Source organism: Python bivittatus, unplaced genomic scaffold (assembly GCF_059951505.1).
Source record: "Python bivittatus isolate LINGU-HERP-01145 unplaced genomic scaffold, Pbiv_v1 ctg000980_np1212, whole genome shotgun sequence".
In the NCBI taxonomy this organism is placed as follows: Eukaryota; Metazoa; Chordata; class Lepidosauria; order Squamata; family Pythonidae; genus Python; species Python bivittatus.
In genome coordinates, this window is record NW_028277125.1 from 5,847,291 (window position 1) to 5,868,738 (window position 21,448).

General features: G+C 40.1%; 1 protein-coding gene across 1 annotated transcript; it reads left to right on the plus strand.

Moving 5' to 3' along the window:
• Nucleotides 1-345: 345 nt before the first annotated feature.
• On the plus strand, nt 346-19,561 carry LOC107326602 (cytochrome P450 2K6-like). The gene is made up of 5 exons (XM_088131774.1): nt 346-448; nt 16,683-16,824; nt 17,535-17,722; nt 18,265-18,406; nt 19,163-19,561. The coding sequence occupies exons 2-5, from the start codon at nt 16,782-16,784 to the stop codon at nt 19,375-19,377; spliced, it is 588 nt and encodes a 195-aa protein (XP_087987900.1). The 5' UTR covers nt 346-448; nt 16,683-16,781; the 3' UTR covers nt 19,378-19,561.
• Nucleotides 19,562-21,448: the final 1,887 nt, after the last annotated feature.

Genomic DNA, 21,448 nt, shown 5'->3' on the forward strand with positions numbered 1-21,448 from the left:
CTGTATTTTTCCGACTATAAGACAGTCCTTTTTTCTACAATTCTTACCCTAAAAATTGAAGAGCGTCTTATTCAAGGAAGTAAGCTGAGGAGAGAACTCCACAGTTGTAAAACTGCCCATACTTTGTCTCTGCAAACAGGCTTCCTCCTATTTCTAGCCTCCAATCACAAGTGAAATAGCTTGACTCTGCAAACAGACTTCCTCCAATCACGAGCCTCCAATCATGAGTGAAACTGTCCATACTGTCTCTGCAAACAGACTTACTCCAATCACAAGCCTTATGTAACTGACGTCAGCTGATGCTGAACAAACCAATTAGAGGAAGTCTGTTTGCAGAGACAAGTTATCGGCAGTTTCACTCATGACTGAATGTAATCAGTTATGCAAAAGAGCCTGGAAATAGAGCTGCAGAGAGACGGTTTGGACCTCCTCCCACCGAGTATATCAGGTAAATGCTAATTACTAAATAAAAATGTGTTCTGCACTATGTATTGTCGAAGGCTTTTACGGCCAGAATACGATGGCCACATTTATAGATCTCTATAAATACCCACAAAAGGGTCACCTCATCCTGGGCACAGAGAGAACTGCTCCTGTCTGTGCTCCTGCTCTCTGAAGATGCCGGTCACAGGTGCTGGCGAAACGTTAGGAAACAAAACTTCCAGAACACGGCCACACAGCCCGGAAGACCCACACCAGCCATGTTCTGCACTATCTTTCAAATATTGATTTCTTAATTTTGGGTTGGAAAAGTGGGGGTCGTCTTGTACATGGGGGCGTCTTATTGACGGAAAAATATGGTATATGCCTTAAAGTCATCCCACACATCAAATACATTCACAAAATGACATAAGAAAAAAAATACTCCAACTCTTGCTGCATCTGGTTTATAAGAACTAAAAACTTGAAAGAAAAAAGATAACTCTTGCTTGTAGCTATTGATGATGTTATGAGGACATACTCTTATTACATTTAGTAATATGAGAAGAGCTCTGATGTGGAATGGGAAAAAGCATATTTTTTTGCATAGGATATATCTAACAAATATAACTCTGAGGTATAAGTTTTCAGTACTCTCCATGTACAAGAGTTAGGGTTAGTTGGGATCTAATAGAGGCAAATATGTGTAGCTCAGGGTTGAACTGTGGAGTCCTTGGGGTTCTCCACAAATCAAAAAATGCAAGAGAATTCTTGGAAACCTGGTATTCAGACAAGGCAGCAATTAACAGACACATAGAGATAAACAGCATCTACATACTATTCAAAACAGACAAAAGGCCAGAAGATCGCCTCAGCAGCAATCATCACCCAGATAAGCAGAGATTACCACCAGGCACAGAATCAAGCAGTAAACAATACTCTAATCAAGGAACTACCAGAGGAGCAAAACAAAACCCCCAACCCCACCAGCACTGGCAAGGCAGGCCACAGCATATAAATAGAGAGCAAACCCCATCCCATTTTAGCACTGAAGATGTTATCTAGCCGGTAATGAAACATATGCAAGAAAAGAACCAAGCTCAGAGAACCCCAAGGACTCCATAGTTGGGTTCTATTCCAAGCTAATAAAAGATCTAAAATTTGAATAAAATCTGCAACCTTAATTACCTTACCCAAAACCAAAGTAAAATGATATTCAAAACATCTATGTAATATATCTACAAAATCCATAGCAAGACCATAATAATTCATTAAGGCGTAAGATTTATTAAAATACTTAATTGCCAGTATTTTAAAAATCACTTATTTCTTGTTCTGCCACAGATTTGGAACACTGTTAATCAAAATTAATATTCCTCTGCAAAAGTTTGAATTTTCACTTTTGTATACTTTCCCAACTTGTTCTCTAGAAAACAGTTCCTTCTGCTGTGGCTGTTGGAGGACTCATGCTTATAATCTGCTGTAGTGTTGGAAGATAGCAACCTTCTCTCGATCTTAGTATGATAGTATTTGATTGAAATTGGGGAAGCCAGGTGTATATAGGATGGAATAGAAAAGGTAGGGGTGAAACAGATGAACTTTTTGGAGAGTTTTGTGGTATGGGCCAGATTTCGATGGTAATTGGCACAGGGAAGTATGATTAGAAATGGCCATGCCCAAATAACTGTGACCAGCAATTTGGTGCAGGTTCCCATTTCTGGACCAGTATCTCTTGGGGGTATGGAGGTCAGACTGCTAGTAGCCTTGCTCTCAGGCTACTGTTGGTGAATATTAGGTCACTCTGGAATAAGACCTCATCCATACACAATATAGTGGAAGATGAACAACCTGATTGGGTACATTTTGTTGGGGAACGTAAGGGTTGGGGTTTTCAACTATGAAAACCTGTGGATATGTCCAGTGCTCCTTAGGAATGATTGTCCCTTCCCAGGTCATCTCAGCCCCAGGTCATATTGGCAGTTACAGGATAGACTTAATGTTCACCTCAGAGGAAATGGTGCCTGACCTGGAAATGGAAGACATTGTCATCAGCCTTTTTTCAGAGGTCAGATGATTTCTCAGTCAAGCTGCAAGTTACTGTCATTAACAGCAGACAATTTAGACGGTTATATGTGGATAAATCTGAAAGTTCCAATATAGTTAAGTATTTACTGACTTCCTCAATTTAATTATTTCACTTAATTGTTTATTTATTGGTTTTATACCCCACCACAATCAATTTACTCACAGCAGCTTATGATGACTACAAGATGACAATTTAAACATCTACCCAAAATACCAACATAAATAACAATAAAATAGAGAAGGAAACAATAAAAATAACAGAATAAATTAAATCAACAAAATCATGAACTGTTGGTTCTTGATAGACTCCTAAAGACAATAGGGAGTTGGCAAAGCAATACAAGGCTATTCCAAAAATATTGCACAGAAAAGCAGCATTTGGGTAACATTATAAATTCATCCCTTTTTAAAAAGTTAGTAGTGAATTGCTTTTTAGAGTCTTATATTAATGCAGTAATTTGGCTTTAATGTTTCAATCTATCTGCTAATAATTTTGAATTTTTGTAATCAACTTCATAATATATTTGTTTTCAATACCAATTGCTGAAATGTATGTGTGTGTGTTTTTGTGTACATTATCCTTCTACATATTGAGCTGTCTCTCTTCCCCTATTCAATACTTCCTTTTATCAATACCTCCAATACATTTTTTTCCAAGCCCAAATTGAATTATAATCATTCTGCCATGTAGCAGTGAAGCTAACAGTCTCTGCTTTTGCAATATTTTCTCTGACCCCTTGTACTCAAATGTTTCATCCTTACTGTCAGACATACATGATCTAATGTCCACAAGATTGTTTTGAGTCTGCTTTTTAATATCTGGATTCTGAACATTTATCAGTTTCACTAGGACTATCAAAAATGTCATACACTTGTCTCCCAGTGTCCATGTGACTCCCAAAATAAATAATTAAAAAATAAAAATAACATGGCCAGAATCTTGAAAAATTACAATGTGTCACAAGGGTTCGGTATTCCCACCTGAAATCCAGAGACATTTTTGGCAAGAACTAGACCTAACTGTATTTTAACATGAATGTTACAAGAAATAATTTATCACTGTCTGCTGATGCCCTCAGGAATTATTCTTTCAAAAAGCCACACCTGGAAACAGCAGTGACTATCTAATGTCATATGTGCTTTGAGTTTTGGACATCAGTTTGCTCCTGAAGATGAAAACTTCCAGAAGCTAATTCAAGCCCTTCAAATTGTTGTGAAATTCACTGATGACTTTTTCCATACGGCGAGTCAAGTTTTCAACTAAAGAGACAAAGATCTCCAAAAACTTATGTTTTCACCAGTATTTTCATGGAATCATAGAATGCAAGGATTGGAGGAAGCTTGGAAATCGTCTAGGGTACTCCTTTCCCCAGTATATGTGTGTCTGCCTTCGAGTCAGTCTTGACTCCTTGAGACTGCCTGGACAAGTCTCTGAAGTTTCTTGGCAAGGTTTTTTGGAAGTTCCCTCTTCCTAGGGCTGAGAGAGAGGGACTGGCCCAAGGTCATCCAGTTGACTTAGTGCCTGAGTTGGAACTAGAACTCACAGCCTCCCAATTTCTAGGCTGGTGCATTAACCACTGCACCAAAGTGCAAGAATCCATCATTTCAGGATCACCAGCAGACAGCCATCCACCCCATGTTTAAACATCTCTAGCAAAAGATGGTCCACCAATTCCTGGGTGAGTCCATCATTGAACAGTTCTTACCATTTTTTCCTGACACCCAACCAAAATCTGCTTCCTTATACTTGTTGGAAGAAAAAGTTATCTTACCAAGTCCGTTTCTGAGCCGGGAGTAAAGACACTGACAAATTGCATGAAGTTAGGAGATTTATTCTTCACCCAAGTGCAGAAGCAATGACAGCAGGCAGTTAGGTGGGCGGCCGCGCTGGGCCCCCTCCCCACAGTACCTTATATACCTTCTGTTACATTCAAACCCACGTTAAGATGTCATGACTTTCTGATCCAATCAAAGCCAGTTACCTTGATCCATACTCCTCCCCTTACCCAGGACCCCTTTCTCTGATGCCAAATAAGGTTCTTCCTTTCTGTATGTAAACTAATTTCTATCGCCTTGAGTGTTAACAGCCATATGTAAACATACATCCCTAAGAAACAAGGTCAGGACCGCTTATCTTTCTTTGTGAGGGGTCATCTGAACAAGAAGAGACTATCAGGTCAAGACAGTTTATCTGCTTACATGAGTTGCTGCCTTTCCAGTCAGGAAGAGGCAAACCATGTCAGCAATTAACACATCCTTGAGATTTTGAAAAGTGTTAAAGGTCTCATCCTCAAAAATGCAACCTTTTGATAATCTAAAATACAGTTAACCATACATACAGGAAAGGGAATATTGGCATTTTGCTAGGCCTGCTTTTATTATAAAGATAAATGTTTAAACATCTAAATGTCTTAATATATAAAAATGTCTACATGCACCAACCTTCTAACATACTTTAAACCAATTGTCTCTCTCCTGTCTTCTGGAACAACTCTGAATCATCCTGTCTCTCTTCTATGTGACACTCCTTCAAATACATGAGGGCAGTGATCATGTCCCCTTGCAGTCTTCTTTTCTCCAGGCTAAACATAGCTACTGCTTCCAATGGTTCCTTTTAAGTTTTTCCTTCCAAGTCCCTTATCATCTCAGATGCTCCCCCCCAAATACACTTTAGTTCCTAAGTTTCTTTGTAAAGGACATTGTAGAGAACTAGATGCAATATTCTAATAGGGTCTGAATAAAGAGGAATAAAGAGGAACAATGATATCTCTTAATCTTGATACTAGACTTCTGGTGATCTACCCTAGGATTACATTTCCTTTTCCAGCAGCTGCATTACATTGTTGGCTTATGGTCAGCTTGTGATCCAAGAAGACAGCTAGATCTTTTTCACTTGTATCATCTCCCATAATGCATATATACTATATGCCTTTCATTTTTCCTACCTGTATGTCAGAATGTCATCTCAGTGAGCTCTGTACCAATGTCCAACCCATATTTCACCATCTTCTCCATTAGGATCTCATGTGAAAGATGGGTAAACATTTGACTGAAGTCAAGATTCACTAGGTCCAAGATCTGCCCACTTTTTTAGGTAGATATTTACGTACTCACAAACTGCCTTTCCTTTCCACTCACACAACTCTGGGTGGGTCTGTATTGGGACTATCATTCTGCATAGTATCTTGGAATAGCACTAAATAGTCCTTTTATCCATGAATCCATACTGTGGCTCCTTCAGGCAACCCATAAATCAGCCCATCCTCCAGGGAAATATCGATCAAGTCTAATGTTTTTGGAAACATCAGGTCTTCAATTACTTGTGGAACACTAACAGGGTTGGGGGCATCTGAATTTTTTTTAATTAGGGATGCCCATTTTTGATCCAAAAGATTACCCTGAGGTTCTAATTCAAACATACTAGACCACAGACTGGGAAAATCCAACCCATGCAGTTTATTTATTATTTATTCTGGCACGTGAATCAATTTGGGCTAATTTATTAAATCACAGCTCAGTTACCCACAGCTGAGCATATTTACAAAGGCTCCTGTAGACATTAAGTAAATTTTATAATAGCTTTATAATAATCTATTTGCCTCCAACATTATCTGCTTTCTAGAAGAAGTTGGAAGCAGTCTTTCTGGGGCACTTTTGGGGTCTGACACCATGTATTGTTTACCATGTTTTAATATTTGTGTTTGTATTATTTGTGTTTGAATATTAAGTGCTGTCTGTTACAGTGAGCTACTGAGAGTCTTCTATAATTGTGGTGTGAAATCAATCAAGCAATCAATCACTTTTGCTCTTCCTTTCCTATTAGATGTATGATTTGTTCCCACGGTTAATGAACTACCTCCCAGGGCCTCACAAAGATGTCCTGGCTTCTGCAGATTTGATTGTTTCTTTTGCAATGGAGGAAATAGAGAAACACAAGGAATTCCACTCTCTGCATGAGCCACAAGATTTCATTGATCACTATCTTCTTCAGATGGAGAAGATATGGGTTTCTTGTAGTTCAATACATGGGCAAGAAATTAGTACATTCTTTCCTATAAGTAAACAGGAGGAACTACTGATATTGTGTTCCTTCATCTTAGATTTTTTTTTCTTTTTCATTCAGCTCCCATTCTGAATTTACCCCATGCCAAATTCAGGTTGCTTCTGAATAAGAGCTATATTGTACCTCTGCTCTCTTTAGACATGGAAGATTCTTCATGGGGGGAGACGAAAATCAATTACTTCTATTTGTCACCCTCTCATGTTTGCCTACTTTTTTCCCTTTTTCTAAAGAAATTCCATTAAGAAAGAAAAGAATTAACAGGGTAGGGACTTTTGATTAATTCATACTTGACTCAGTCCCTGAAATGATTGGAAAAGGAGAGATACTTTCACAGCCTTGACTGTAAGTAAAAATGTAAAATATTTTGAAATAAGGAAAAAAACTCCTCCTCTCCAATGTTTTCAGAAAAAGACCCAGAAATTTTTTTTTTAAAGCAACTTTTATCAATGTGAAGTTACTTTGCACTCTGCTCACCATTTCACATGGTCTGCAGTGTCTCTACAGTCACAAGGCATGGTAGTCCAGTAGTGTGTCACAATCAATCGTCAGGTATGACCACAGGTATTTGAACTGGGTCACGTTGCTTGATTTGATACCATCGGCCTTGAGTGTCCCATTGGTCTGGTCAGCACATTCAAGTTATACACTCTTAATATTGACCCTTATTCCTAAACCATTAAGACACATCTTCTACCTTTGCCCTAATTGTTCGAGGCTGCTTCATGTTTCACTGTCTATGATGATATCATCAGCATATAATAGCATCCACGGGTGTTGTGATTTTAGGATTCTGGTTAGTGTCCAAACAAAGAAGAAAGGGCAATGGTGAGAGTTTGGTCCCTTTGTGGATGAAAAAGATGCTCAAGCATCCAGCACCACTTCTTACTGAGCTGATAACATTGGGGTTCAGTAGTTGAACTCAGCAGATACATTGTATAATTTAAGTGATAGCTAGATGAGGTCATGTGGTCCTTGATCGAATGCTTTTTCTAGGTCAATGAGTGGCTTAGGCATGGTTGTTTATTTCTCATGGTGCTTCTCCATCAATAGGCAGGTGGCATGTATTGTGTTGGTTGTTGCACAGTTCTTCATGAATTGTACTGGTTTGGTGAAAGGTTGGTGATCATAGGATTATAGAATCATAGGGTTGGAGGGGACTTTGGAGGTCTTCTAGTCCAACCTCCTGCCCAAGGCAGGAGCCCTCATATCATCTTGGACAAATGGTTGTCCAATCTTTTCTTGAAAACCTCCAGCAATGGAGCACCCACAACTCCAGGAGGCAAGCTGTTCCAGTGCTAAATATTTCTCAGTATCGGAAAATTCCTCCTTATTTCCAGGTTGGATCTCCCTCTGACCAGCTTCTACCCATTGCTTCTCATCCTACCCTCAGGTGCTATGGAGAAGAAATCGATGCCCTCTTCCCTATGGCAGCCCTTCAAGTATTGGAAGACTGTTATCATGTCTCCCCTCAGTCTTCTCTTTGTTAAGCTAAACATACCTAGTTCCTTTAGCTGTTCTTCATAAGATTTAGCATCCAGGCCCCTTATCATCTTTGTTGCTCTTCTCTGCCCTCTTTCTATGGCCTCAGCATCTTTTTTGTATTGTGTTGACCAGAACTGAACCCAGTATTCAAAATGTGGCCTCACCACTGTGGTGTAGAGAGGTACTATCACTTCCCTTGATTTTGATTCCATCTCTCTGTTGATGCAGCCCAGGACTGTGTTGGCTTTTTTGGCAGCTGCAGCACATTGCTGATTCATACTTAAGAGGTGGTCCCCCAGGACCCCTAGATCCCTCTCATAGGCACTACTGTTGAGCCAGGTCCTGCCTATCCTGTACCAGGGGGAGGGACCCAAGATAGCAAAGTGAAAGCATCCAGCTGTCAAAGAGCTCTGGCAATTTTTATTTTTACTCTATATTATCAGGTTAATCCCTTTTTAACTACTGGTCCCTGTGCGCAACTGTATATGACCATTTTCCAAACAAACTGGGTAAGAACTGTTTATACACTATCGTTAAAAGAAGATTACAGGATGGGAAAGAAGAAGAAATGACAAAGAATGAATTCTGGCATGCAGACATTCTTCAGACCATCCAAGCCACAAAAAAATAGATGACCTCATGGAATTCAATAAGAATTGAAGTCTGTGGACGAAAATGTAAGTAATGACAGTACCAGCATATTATCAGTAAACTAAGCCTGAGGCCCACTCTAAATAGATATGATGTGTTGAATTGGGACTCACAAGATGAAAGTGTAGTAGACCACCCCACTTACCACAGTGAGGAACTAAATTCCCTGGGCACCTCAGATATAACAGTTTCCTCTTCTGAACCAGCTGCATGCTTGGTTGCAGCATTTACTACAAAAAGCTGTCAGGAAGAGGTTTCTAAAGATGAGACCACAGAATTTGTATCTAGGCAAAGCTTACTGAGAGCGCGGACTGTGCTATCAGTTTCTGATTATCTAACAGAAACAAAAGTGAAAGTGAACTCACTGAAAGAGCGCTTTGATGTATTTACTTGGTCCCTTCACAATAAATTAATTCAGTTTGCCGAAGCAGAAAGCTCTGGATCTAAAAACGTTCATACTGTTATAACCCAACATAAAGACTCTACAGCTGAATTGACTGAGAAAAGGGAACAACCCCCCACAAAAAAACTTGTCCTTCAACTTTTGAGAGATGGAAAGGCTGAAAATCAAAGTCAGAATAATTGAGTGCTGCAAATTAATCAGATTTATCTACAAATTATCCTTAATAGACTCAACAGCAGATGGTGGGGCTCAAAGAAAGCAATGCATTACTCCCTAAGCCAGTTACTTTGATGTCATTACTATGCAGTTGACTTACATTCGGTGGAGTGGCCTCCTAGTAAGATGTGCTGTAAATGAATTCTACTGACATTCAGGCAGCCTGTAATCCAAAGTATGCTCCTTGAAATGAAACCCACGCTGACTACTTTCTTAATATTTCCAAGGCATGTATATTGTGAGACTCAGATCTCCCCACTTACTGAGTTGCTGTGTCAAGAGACTGCCAGCACTTTAAATGAGAATCAAGGAGTGCTGCTGCCAGTTGCAAAGTCAACAAGCCAGCTTTGTCTTTGGGAGAAGCTTATTCAGATAAGCAATTTCAGGTAGTGAGAGGAGGACAGATAGCAGCTGAGCCTCTGGAGGCAGAACTAATTGACACCTTTGGAGCCTTGCCAGGTGGTGAACAGGAAGATTTACTGAAGAAGTTAGAGGATCTTATGCAAACTTTAACCACAATGCACAAGACAGCTGCCCCACTAATCGATTTGGCCTCTGTGTCCCATGCAGAATGCTGCAAAAGGAGTACTAATATGAATTCAGCTCTAGCATCCCTTGAAGACAGGCAGTCAGACAGACGGACAACCAGACTGCACCACTGAAGAATTGGACATACCACCGGGAGCTGTGAACTCACCCCACAAACTACAGAGATTGCAGATCAGCACTCACAGGAGCCTATCTTAGCTTCACTAAAGGGCGCTTGGACATTTAATACAGGCTGTTTCAATGCAGCAGTTGGCAGCGCAAGAGTTGCAGGATATAACCAGGAACTGTCTACAGCAATACTTTTGCCTGGCCAAACTGTACGATGTTCAACCAATGTCATAACTCCCCTCTCTTTCATTTCCTGGAATACTGCAGGGTGGAAATTGCCAGCTTCAGCCCAAGAACAACAACGAGGCAATCCAGTACAGTTCAGTTCCTTTATTATCTTGCACCTAATGCACAGAATCTCGCCAGACTAACCCTATGCTAAAGCAACTAGTGGATATACCCCGTGAGACTCTAGGGAGGGGCCAGCCTCATCCTCTTCATCTTCCCACACTCTTGTTGTGGGCTGAGGAGGCGCTTGCTCTGGAATGTCTCTCCCCCCTCCTGACAACCTTGAACTTCCATTCCAGAATCTTCCCCACTCCTGCCATCCATTACAGAAATCCAGGAGTAGAGATCTAACATTTCTGGCATATATCTCCAGCTATGACACAGTTTTTTTCCAGGAAACATGGCACGCAGGTGAATTGTTAGCAGAAGGGTTCAAGACAATCACACTGGAAGCTGTGCCTGGTGCAGGACATGGGAGGCTTTGCTGGGGTTTAGGTATTTTAATATCTACCTCATTACATATTCAAATAACTAGTTTGCAGCCATTAGACTGGTATGCATTGGCAGTTCTACTTCAATTAAATAGGAGTCTGTTTGTTTGTTTGTCAAATTTGTCACTGCCCATCTCATTAAAAAGTGACTCTGGGTGGTTTACAGAGAAGATAAAATCAATTAAAATACAATACAAAAGCAATCTTAAATAAATAATAAATACATTCCAAGAATTGATGGAATTGGCGAGTAGCTCAGGACAGTCATCAGAGTGCCAGTCACCCCCAGGACTGACACAAGCTGGCAGAGCCAGATCTTTTCTGGAAAGCCAGGAGGGTAGGGATCCACTGCATCTCTGGGGGGAGAATATTCCAAAGGGTGGGGGCAACAGCAGAAAAGACTCTCCTCCTGGGCTCTGCCAGCCAACATTCTCTCATTGACAGGGTCCGCAATGTGCCTCTCTGCCTGACCAGGTGGGATGGGTTAGTGTGGTGGGGGTGAAACGGTCCCTCAGGTAGCCTGGCCCCATGCCATGTAGGGCTTTAAAGGTGATAACCAACACCTTGAATTGGACCCAGAAGCAAAATGGCATCTAATGCAGTTCCCTCAGTAAAGGTGTTATATGTGCCATCCTTGGGGCACCCAAGATTGTCCTCATGGTCGCATTTTGAACCAACTGTAGCTTCCGGATACTCTTCAAGGGTAGCCCCATGTAGTGCGCATTTCAATAGTCTAGCCAAGAGATGACCGGGGCATGAGTGACTGACCTGAAAGCCTCCTGATCCACGAAAGGGTGTAACTGGCGCACCACACAAAGGTGGACAAAAGCCCTCCTGGCCACGACTGCCACCTGCTCCTCAAGCAGGAGTCGTGAGTCCAGGAGGACTCCTAGATGGGGCAGTGCAACCCCATCTGAAACCAAAGATGGTAAATTCTCAGATACAGAGGGGCCTCCAATCCACAGCCACTCCATATCCTTTTGGTTAATGTGTATATTCCATCCCTGTGCATACAATCACAGATAAGACATATATGGAATAAAATAGATACCTATGTGGAAGATCTAATGGTTACATTCCCTGCAGCACATTTAACATCTGCTGGCAATTTTAATGTAAGATTTGGAGCAAACAACAAATCACTGTTTGCTAAATTTCATTACCAGCCTTTATCTTCTGTAATAACATCCTCTATTCTATGCCACCAAGCTAAGGATGTATTTGGTGATAATAAAGGGTTTTGTCTTGTTCAAACTTTTACAAAACTGAATTTGGTAATTTTAAATGGATCTATTAGTGATGATTACCCAGCTGAGTATACCCACTGGGCTGGTACCAAACCTTCTCTATTAGATCTCTCAGAGTTTAATTCCCTCTCTATCTAAGTTTGTAATTGTCAGTTGATCTGAAAGTGACCACTTTCCTGTTACTCTGTGCCTGAAAATCTTTGATAGGTTGTTTTTACCTTCTTGCCATGTTGCAACAGTGGCTGATGATCTTTGTCACACTCATGCTGAATGGTCATCTCAGCAAGCAGCAATAATCACTAACTTCGTTAGAAGCAAACCAGCCAAGTCTCTTTACTCAGCAATAGTGGAGGGTAAGTTAGATGACATATTGGCTAATTTCAATAACTTAACCAAACTATTTCAATCACTGTTAACAGCCACCCAATCTGTTACAGTTAGGCGTGATCCAAGAACACATCATACTTGGTATGACGAATGCCGTGAAGCTTGGAATTCTCTAAATTGCCTTTTTAAATTATATAAGGAGACTCCTGGCTCTTGTTCAACTTTGGAGTGACATTCAAAAAACAGTATAAATAGTCAATTTGTAAAAAAAAAAGGGGGGGGGAAGCTATGAGGGTATGATAGTAGCTGCCTTTGCAAAAAACCCTGCCAACTTCTAGAAGTTGGTAGCCCCATATTTTTCTAACAGTATTTATAGCTCTTCACCGCATATACCAGCCAGTATATGGGAACACCATTTTGTCACCCTACATGGTCAAGTGAAGAATTTCCTAGCAGACTTGGAGTTGGAGGTGGCCTCTCTTCCCCATTGGCCCCCAGTCTCATGCTCAGAGATCAGAACTATAATTAAACTGTCCAAACCAGGGAAAGCCCCTGGTTCAGATTTTCTTACATATGAAGTAATAAAAAATAATTTGGAATGGTGGATCTCAGTGCTAGCTTCACTTTTCACAGTAGTAGATCATTCGGCCATGATACCAGAGGACTGGGCCTTGGCTATTATAACACCAATATATAAGAAGGGCAAGAGAGATGATCCAATTAACTACTGCCCAGTCAGTTTGTTAAGTCAGATCAGCAGACCAGCAAAATATATGCTAAACAACTACAGGAAAAACTAACTGATTGGCTTGAATTTGAAGACATTCCGATGGATGAACAGGCTGGATTTAGAGCAGGTCAATCAATGTTAGGCACCTGCTTTGGTGCTGCAACATCTAGTAGAAAAGTATACCCACAAATCAGGACAATCCCTTTACGCAGCACTTACTGACTTTAGGTCAGTTTTCAACACAGTATCTGGAACTAAACTGTGGCATAAATTTAAAAATACCACAACTGACAAACATCTACTCCTGCTGTTCAGTAACATTCAAGAGATTACAAGATTGAAGGTCAGGTGCAGTAACCAAGGACGTGTCAAAAGGAAATTGTGATCGAATGTATCTACGAAGAGGAGGGTGATGTGGGAGATCAAGGCTATCAGGAAGGAGGGGGTGCATTCCAGGAGTGGGGAGGAGGCAAAAGACAACACAGTCCACAGGGGGAGCATGAGAAGAGTAAGAGATCCAGGATAGCCACTCCCTAGAATCTCACAGGGTATGTCCACTAGTTGCTGTAGTATAGATTTAGTTTGGCAAGATTCTGTCTATAAGGTGTAAGCCAATAAAGGAACTGTACTTGACTGGACTGTTTCATCATTGTCCCTGGGCTGGGCCTGACAGAAATACCCATAAGAGGGGGGGGGAGTCAGTCAGGGATGTGTATTGGCCCCAGTTTTATTCAACTACTATATAAACTCATTGGTCCCTCATCTAAGTAGCTCTACTTTTCATCCTCCTAAATTAGCCCAAAGAAATGTTAATTTATTACTGTATGCAGATGATGCAGTAATTCTGTCACTAACTACTATTGGCCTCAAAAGAGCTCTGAGATCCCTTATACATTACTATGCTGAGGAGGAACTAATAATAAATTACACCAAGGCTAAGATACTTATTTTTTCCAAACGCCCAAAGCAGAGAAGTTGGAACTTAGGTTGGCAGCCCATTGAGCAAGCTAAGATATTTAGATATCTAGGGATAGTTTTTCAAGCTTCAGGAAGCAGAAATGCCTACCTGGACTATGTTTCTCGTAATGCACAGAGATCTGCATCAGCAACATCTTCCAGGTTATCCTCTGTGTTCCAAATGCTGTACTTTGACGGGAAGCAGGAGTCAGTAAACTTGAATCTAATCTCTGGATAAATAAATATTTTTACCTACTGGTTAAAATTACATCACAGCCCCAGTAGACTGACCCATCTAATATTGGCAGATAACTTCAAATCCTCTTGGGAAATAGCTATTCAAAAGAAACTGAGTCTCTATGGTTTCTCCAGTGATGCCATTTTAATCTTAGAGTTAAATCAAGCTAGATCAATGTTAAGTCAAAGGATCTTAGACATAGAAGGCCAAACACAAACTGCTGCATTTTCTCATAATATATTTGCTAATAACCAAATCTTAGCCCCTAAGTCAGCTTCATATTTATATCATATTACAGCCCCCAAATTCAGGAGAGCCTTGTCTCTAGCCTGATAATGTCCTCCCCACAGCTGTTATGGAAGGGAAATATCCACAGCATTTCCTTAGTCCACTAATTTAATCACTTTATCAAAGAGGGCAATAAGATTAGTTTGGCATGACCTGTTCTTAACAAAGCCATCCTGGCTTCTAGTTATCACCTCTTCATTTTTAGGTGCCCACAAACCTGCTGCTTGATTACCTTTTCCAGGATTTTCCCAGGTATTGATGTCAAGTTGACTGGTGTATAGTTTCCTGGATCCACTTTTTTCCAATTTTTAAATTGGAACCACATCAGCTCTTTTCCAGTCCTCTGGTAGTTAGCCCATGCTCCAGGAGCTCTCAAAGACTTCATTCAGTCTCAGAGGAATCTCGTATGCATTCAGAAATTGTCTGGCATAGTAGCCAGATCAGCTTGTAGTTTAAACAGTCACGTACATCGCTTTTGCCTTTCTAAATCGGGAGTGTTGTACAGTTGTAGCAAGTTCATTTTCTTCTACACTTTTGTTGAACATTTCTGTAAGCCATTCTCCTCCCTGTGATTCAGGTAGTTTCCATATTTCAGCTAGGATGTCATTCAGGCCAATTCCTTGGTTGTTTTTCCTCTTGCAGATGGCAAGTGAGACTTCTTCAACCAGCTGCCAGATGGCTTGTGAGAGCTGAGCAGTGTGTCCCCAGGTGACACATGGGGTGGGGGACATATTAGAAACTCCATCCCATTTTAGCATTGAAGATGTTACCTAGCTGGGTAATGAAACATTTCCAAGAAAAGAACCAAGCTCAGAGAACCCCAAGAACTCCACAGTTCAACCCTGAGCTACACATATTCGCCTCTATTGGTACATACTAGAAAGCAGGTCGCTGCTATTATGGGCATTCAGGTACCTCCAAATAAGGTCCAGGTTTAGTATGCCAAATTAGAAGCTGTAGACAACTGGGAAGCAGCATCAGGTTCTGCAACAAGCTGGCTGAAGAACAAGCTACTCATTGCATCACCATGTCTTGACGGCTTATCTTCCTGTGCAAACTGCAAGGGCAGTTCTCACTGTTTCTTTGGGAAGCAAAAACATAAATTGTTCTGGAATGCAGTGATTGTCCTCAGCACTGGGCACCATTCTAATGATCCTGTGTAGAAAAGTGTTTCTATATAACTTTTAGAGACAATTCTGAGAGAATAAAAGTTGGAGTAAAGAAAAAAAAAATCCTAAAACATTTTATTCAGTGTTTCAAAAATGTTTTTATAATCCATTTGTTTTTTTAAAAATTCTAATTCTTCAAAAAAAAAAAGACAAAAGAAAACACAATCACAAACTGACTCAGGGAAATATAATGAAGAAAAAAAAACTTTGTTGACCTCAGTTTTCATTGTCCTCCAGACAGGCCTATCTCTAAATTAGAAAGCATGCAGGTAATCTTGCTTCTCAATTTTTGTGATTCACTCTAGTAAGTATACATTAGTCATCATTCCACATGGAAACATTTAATGAGGCAACCAACCATAAAATTAAACAAAATGCATTAAAGTTCTTCTAAAGCTGAACTTCTAAATTTCTTTGATCTGTGTGCGAAACAAGCGACACAAATCTCTCTGGATTAACCAAAAGTAAAAAGTTTATTAAAAAGCATTTGCTGGTGGGCTTCACAGTGTGCAAGCGGGAAGCCACACCCACATACAAACTCCGGCATAATTATATACATTCCCGATTGCAAGTCCTTCCCCTTTTCCCCATTGGCTAAGGTACTCTGGGCGTACACTCTTTCTGGCCGCTCTATGATTTCTTCCAGGTCCCTCCCACCTCATCCATTGCATGTTTATAGTAATTGCTCAAAGTTTCAGCTAATTGCATTATACTGATAAAGATTGCTCCAAATTAATTTTTATTTACATTGTCTCACACAAGGAGACAACTTCCTCTCCATCTGCCACTATTTGATAACCATAACACTTAACACTACTTCCTTATCTCTCACATCTGGGCTACTTTAAGATGGTATCTTACTCAGTGTGAATATATCACTCTGATTATTACTCCAATGCATTGATTGGCCTATATACAGTAACCACCAGGACTATAGTTATTCTCGTGACTTGTGACACAGAAGCAATAATAACCACAGGAAAGCTGCATAGAATTCATTGTAATTTTCATTTCCCATTTTAAACATCAGAGCAGGAATGACCCCAACTCGACCTACAATGAAGAGAACCTGGCTCAGTGTGTTCTTGATTTTTTTATTGCTGGAACAGACACAATTTTTGCTACTCTGATGTGGGCACTGCTCCTCTTGGCAAATCATCCCCACATCCAAGGTGAGAGAAATCTGGGCAGTGGGAACAAGGGCCAACTCTCAGGTTCTAAAACACACAGGAATTCTTTGAAATTGTTTGAAAAATTAATGGCTATTGAATGACAAACCGAATCTATTCTTCAGAATAATTTTTCTGTGTGGATTCTTGAACCTATAATCAGGAACATGAGCTTAGCAGGATTATCCTCAAGAAAATATTGAGTGATTAACTAAAAACTGGAAAATATTTAACACACTTTAAATGCAGAAATCTACCAATCTTTTCAGATTTGGTACTTGTTTTCAGCCTAAATTTTCTATAGAAGAGATGATAATGAATATACAAGGGCTGTGCAAAAATTTGATCCAGATCCAGATTATTTTCAAGACAATTATTACTTTTTTTTTTTTTTACTGAATCAGATTTCCAAAGTGGATGGGATTGAATTTGGAGACTGATTTGACTGAAGGAGATTCAATGGAATCTTTCAACTAAATCAACAATTTGCATCAAAATTCTGAATCAGTTTGGACTGGATCAAATCAGAGACCAGGAAACACATTTTAAATCTGCACTCCTTCATGATACTCAAAAGGAGGATGGGATTACATTTAATGCTCAGAAGGTATTTTACATCCTAAAGTACTACTGAGGATTAAAACTAGGAAATAAATAAATAACTAAAATACAATATTGAAAACGAAGCTTCTATTTCCATGATTTTTTTCTAGAGAAAGTCCAGAAGGAGATTGAAGATGTTTTTGGCTTCTTGGGGTCAATTTCCTATCAAGATCGGAAGAAACTGCCCTACACCAATGCTGTGATTCATGAAATGCAGCGAATAAAATATGTCTTGCTATATGGGGCTCCCAGGCAAAGTAAAAAGGATGTGAAGATGAGGGGTTACCACATCCCAAAGGTAGAGAAACTTGTTCAGGCTGCAGTCCAGGAATCCAGCATGGAAGGAAAACCACCAGATGCCATGTGGACAGAGGCCATTTGCTCAGAAACTGCCAGTTTAGTTGCACAAAATAAAATGGGCAAGAATAGCATACTTTTTTTGGGGGGGTTGCGGGCTTAAATCCAAACACCTATCATATTTTAAAGCTAGAACCCTAAATGTTTTAAATTTATTCTAGGAAGACGATAAGAGATTAAGAGCTGAACCTAAGTTCAGGATTGTAGTCATGTGTGGCCAAGTTTCTTCATTTATGTCTCCTTCTTGGCCAACCTGGAGTGATAAAGAATGAGGGACCCAGCCCTTTTTTCCAATGAAAGGAAGAGGAGAAAGGAAGCCAAGCTTTTGAGCAGCCACTGCTGTGAGAAACTTCTTTGGGAATGAACAAATGTGGGTTGATAAAGGCAAGCTATGAGCAAATGTTTCATGAATTTTGTTTGAATGTTTTTGCCTGTTTACCTTATGAAACTGCTGTTTAATCACCTTTTTTTTTTTTTTTACAGGGGACCATTATTGTCCCAGACCCACGCTCTGTTCTTCATGATCCTGAACACTGGGAGACACCTGAAGAATTCAACCCAAATCATTTTTTGGACAAAGATGGGAAGTTCATCACCCGGGAAGCGTTTCTGCCATTCGGAATAGGTAAATCTGTGAGTCCAAAGCAGCTTATACCTTATACATTCCCAGAAGCACCACCTCTGCCGAGTTCTGAGGTCATCGTGGTCTGAATATGAAACCCAAGAATCCTTACTTCTTCTAGTTTCAGAACTAAGAGAGACTGAAGTTCCTCTTAGGCTATACACTCAGGAATTTAGAAGAAGATTTCAATCTCCCACATTAGAGCTTTGTAAGAGATGTACAAGATTGCACTATCACACAACTCCACTAATCCCATCACATCGCCCCACCCCTTAGTATCATACTATCCCCTACTTGCATTCCTCCATAGCCAATCCAACTACAACAGGAAGAAATTGAGCCAGTAATCCTATAGATCATGTCCATACTACCTCCCTCTGCTCCAGCTGTAGCCTGATGCACTGTAGAATAAGTTGGTGGACAGAGAGCTGAGAAAGTGACTTCCCTCTTTTAGGCCGATCTCTGGAAAAACATGCCAGATCAGTTTTTTCAGGGGTGTATAGCTTTGCCTTTGAAATGGTGTACCATTAGATTATGTACTAGTGTAACCTGAGTTCAAGTCATCACCCAGTGGGGTATCAACAAACTGAGTAAAAGGGAAAAAACACCTCTAGTAATTGAATCTGCTAGAAGATACTAGGATTCAACTTGGAAATCTCCTGGGGCCCTTACAAGTCTTTTCAGATTTATTTGCTGATCAGGATATACTCTGAGGAATAGACTGTTATTCCCTTTCTGCATGCCTTGTGTCATCTACAGGTCAGCGGGTCTGTGTGGGAGAGCAGCTGGCAAGAATTGAGACCTTCATCTTTCTGACCAGCCTGTTGAGGGCCTTCAGCTTCCAGCTGCCTGAAGGAGTGAGAGAACTGAATCAAGCACCTGTTGTACAGTTGATCGTGCATCCACACCCTTACAAACTGTGCGCTGTTCCCCACACAGGCACAAAAGTTATAAAAACACCACGAAAAGCATAAAACTAATTACAGTATACTTCTTCAGTATGGTAAAAGTTTCCTGTATGCCCATTCACTTAATCTGATATTCTGCCTCTGTTTAGTCTACACGGCAACTTCTTCAACCTATTGATGGGCTTATTTAACCTGGTCAACAAAAGATAATAGGTGTGAACAATATGCTAAGTAAGCTTGTTAATTTTCACCTTTGTTTTCTTTTGGGTGGGAATAAAACATATTACTTTCAATTTACTCTTAGTGCCTTTTTTCATTTTTTAAAAATGTCTTGTGGACTTCACATTTTCCAGCCAAAGCAAAAGGTAGCATTTATTAAAATTACATTTTTTAATCATACATCTTTCAAAGAGAAGAGGGAAGCATTTTCATTGCACAGAATCTTGGTAAAGTATACGTGCTCGGTTTATAGAGCATCCAACCGAAGTTTTTCCTAAAGTTTTGGATTATGACTCAAAATACATTTCACATAAGGCTGCCTTTACGTAGCACTTGGAAGCTGCAGTTATTCCAAAACACAGTGGTCCATATGCTAACTTCCTCGTGAGATGGGCAGTGACCAAATTTGAAATATCAATCAATCAATAAATAACTGTCTCTCTCCAATACGCCCTGCTTTGGCTACCAATTCCCTTCCAGGTGCAATTGAAAGTGCTGGTTTTGACCTCTAAAGCCCTTTATAGCTTGATAACTGGTAACTACTTGGTAACTACTTGATAACTGGTAACTACTTGATAACTACTCCAGCTAGAATTATTTAAAAATATTAGGTAAACAGGAGAAAAGCTTTTTGTAGTGTCCCACTTTTAGGAAATTAAAGGATCTGAAGCAAGGAGGCACTGTTTACTAGTGGCAGTGCCTGTTTTTTGGAACAGACCCCCAGCAGAGTAAGTAAGTAAATTTATTATTGTAACCATATGTCATTATGTATAATGTGCCATAAAATACAATAAAATAACAGTAAATTATTGTACAATAAGGTATAAAAGGAGTATTATATATAAAAAGGTTACAGTAAAACAAAGCCAAGGCTACAGCTAAGAACTTAAATATTTTTTTTCTAAGTTTAAATGAAAGCAGAGCAAAAGTAGCAGCTTGGTTGCTGACAGTTAGAAACACACTTGCAAGAAGATATTTCAATTTTTTGAGATCGGAGCCGTTGAGTTCATCCACCATCAGCAATTTGGCCCTAATCTCATTGTCCTTGGGGCAGCGGAGGACATAGTGGACAAGGTCCTCCACTTCACCAACACCACAAGGACAGAGGCGTTGTTCGACAGGGAGCTTACCAAATCTCCCTTTGAGATGTGCAGAGGGCATGGATTAAAGGCAAAGGGATGTTAAAGCCCTTCTTAGTGACACCCTGTGGGGTGTCGACAAACTGAGTAAAAGGGAGAAAACACCTCTAGTAATTGAATCTGTTAGAAGTTACTAAGATTCAACTTGGAAATTTTCTGGGGCTCTTAGAAATCTTTTCAGATTTACTTGCTGATGGGGATATACTCTGGGGAATAGGCTATTCTTCCCTTTCAACATGTCTTGTCTCATCTATAGGTCAGCAGTTATATGTGGGAGAGCAGCTGGCAAGAATTGAGACCTTCATCTTTCTGACCAGCCTGTTGAGGGCCTTCAGCTTCCAGCTGCCTGAAGGAGTGAAAGAATTCAATCAGGCACCTGTTGCAAAGGTGATCGTGCATCCACACCCTTACAAACTCTGTGCTGTTCCCCACACAGCCATAAAACTTATAAAAATGCCATGAAAAACATAAAACTAATGACAGAATACTTGTTCAGTATGGTAAATGTTTTCTGTATGCCCATTCACTTAATTTGATAATCTGCCTCTATTTACTCTAGACAGAAACTTCAACCTATTGCTGGGTTCACACAACATACTTAACCAGGTCAATGAAAGAGCTGGAGGTTGTGTGTGAACACTATGCTAAGTAATCTTGTTAAGGTTTACCTTTCTTTCTTTTTGGGTACCAATAAAACATAATACTTTCAGTTTACTCTTAGTATCTTTTTTCTTTTCTTTTTTTTGACATTTCTCATATGGACTTCACATTCTCCCACC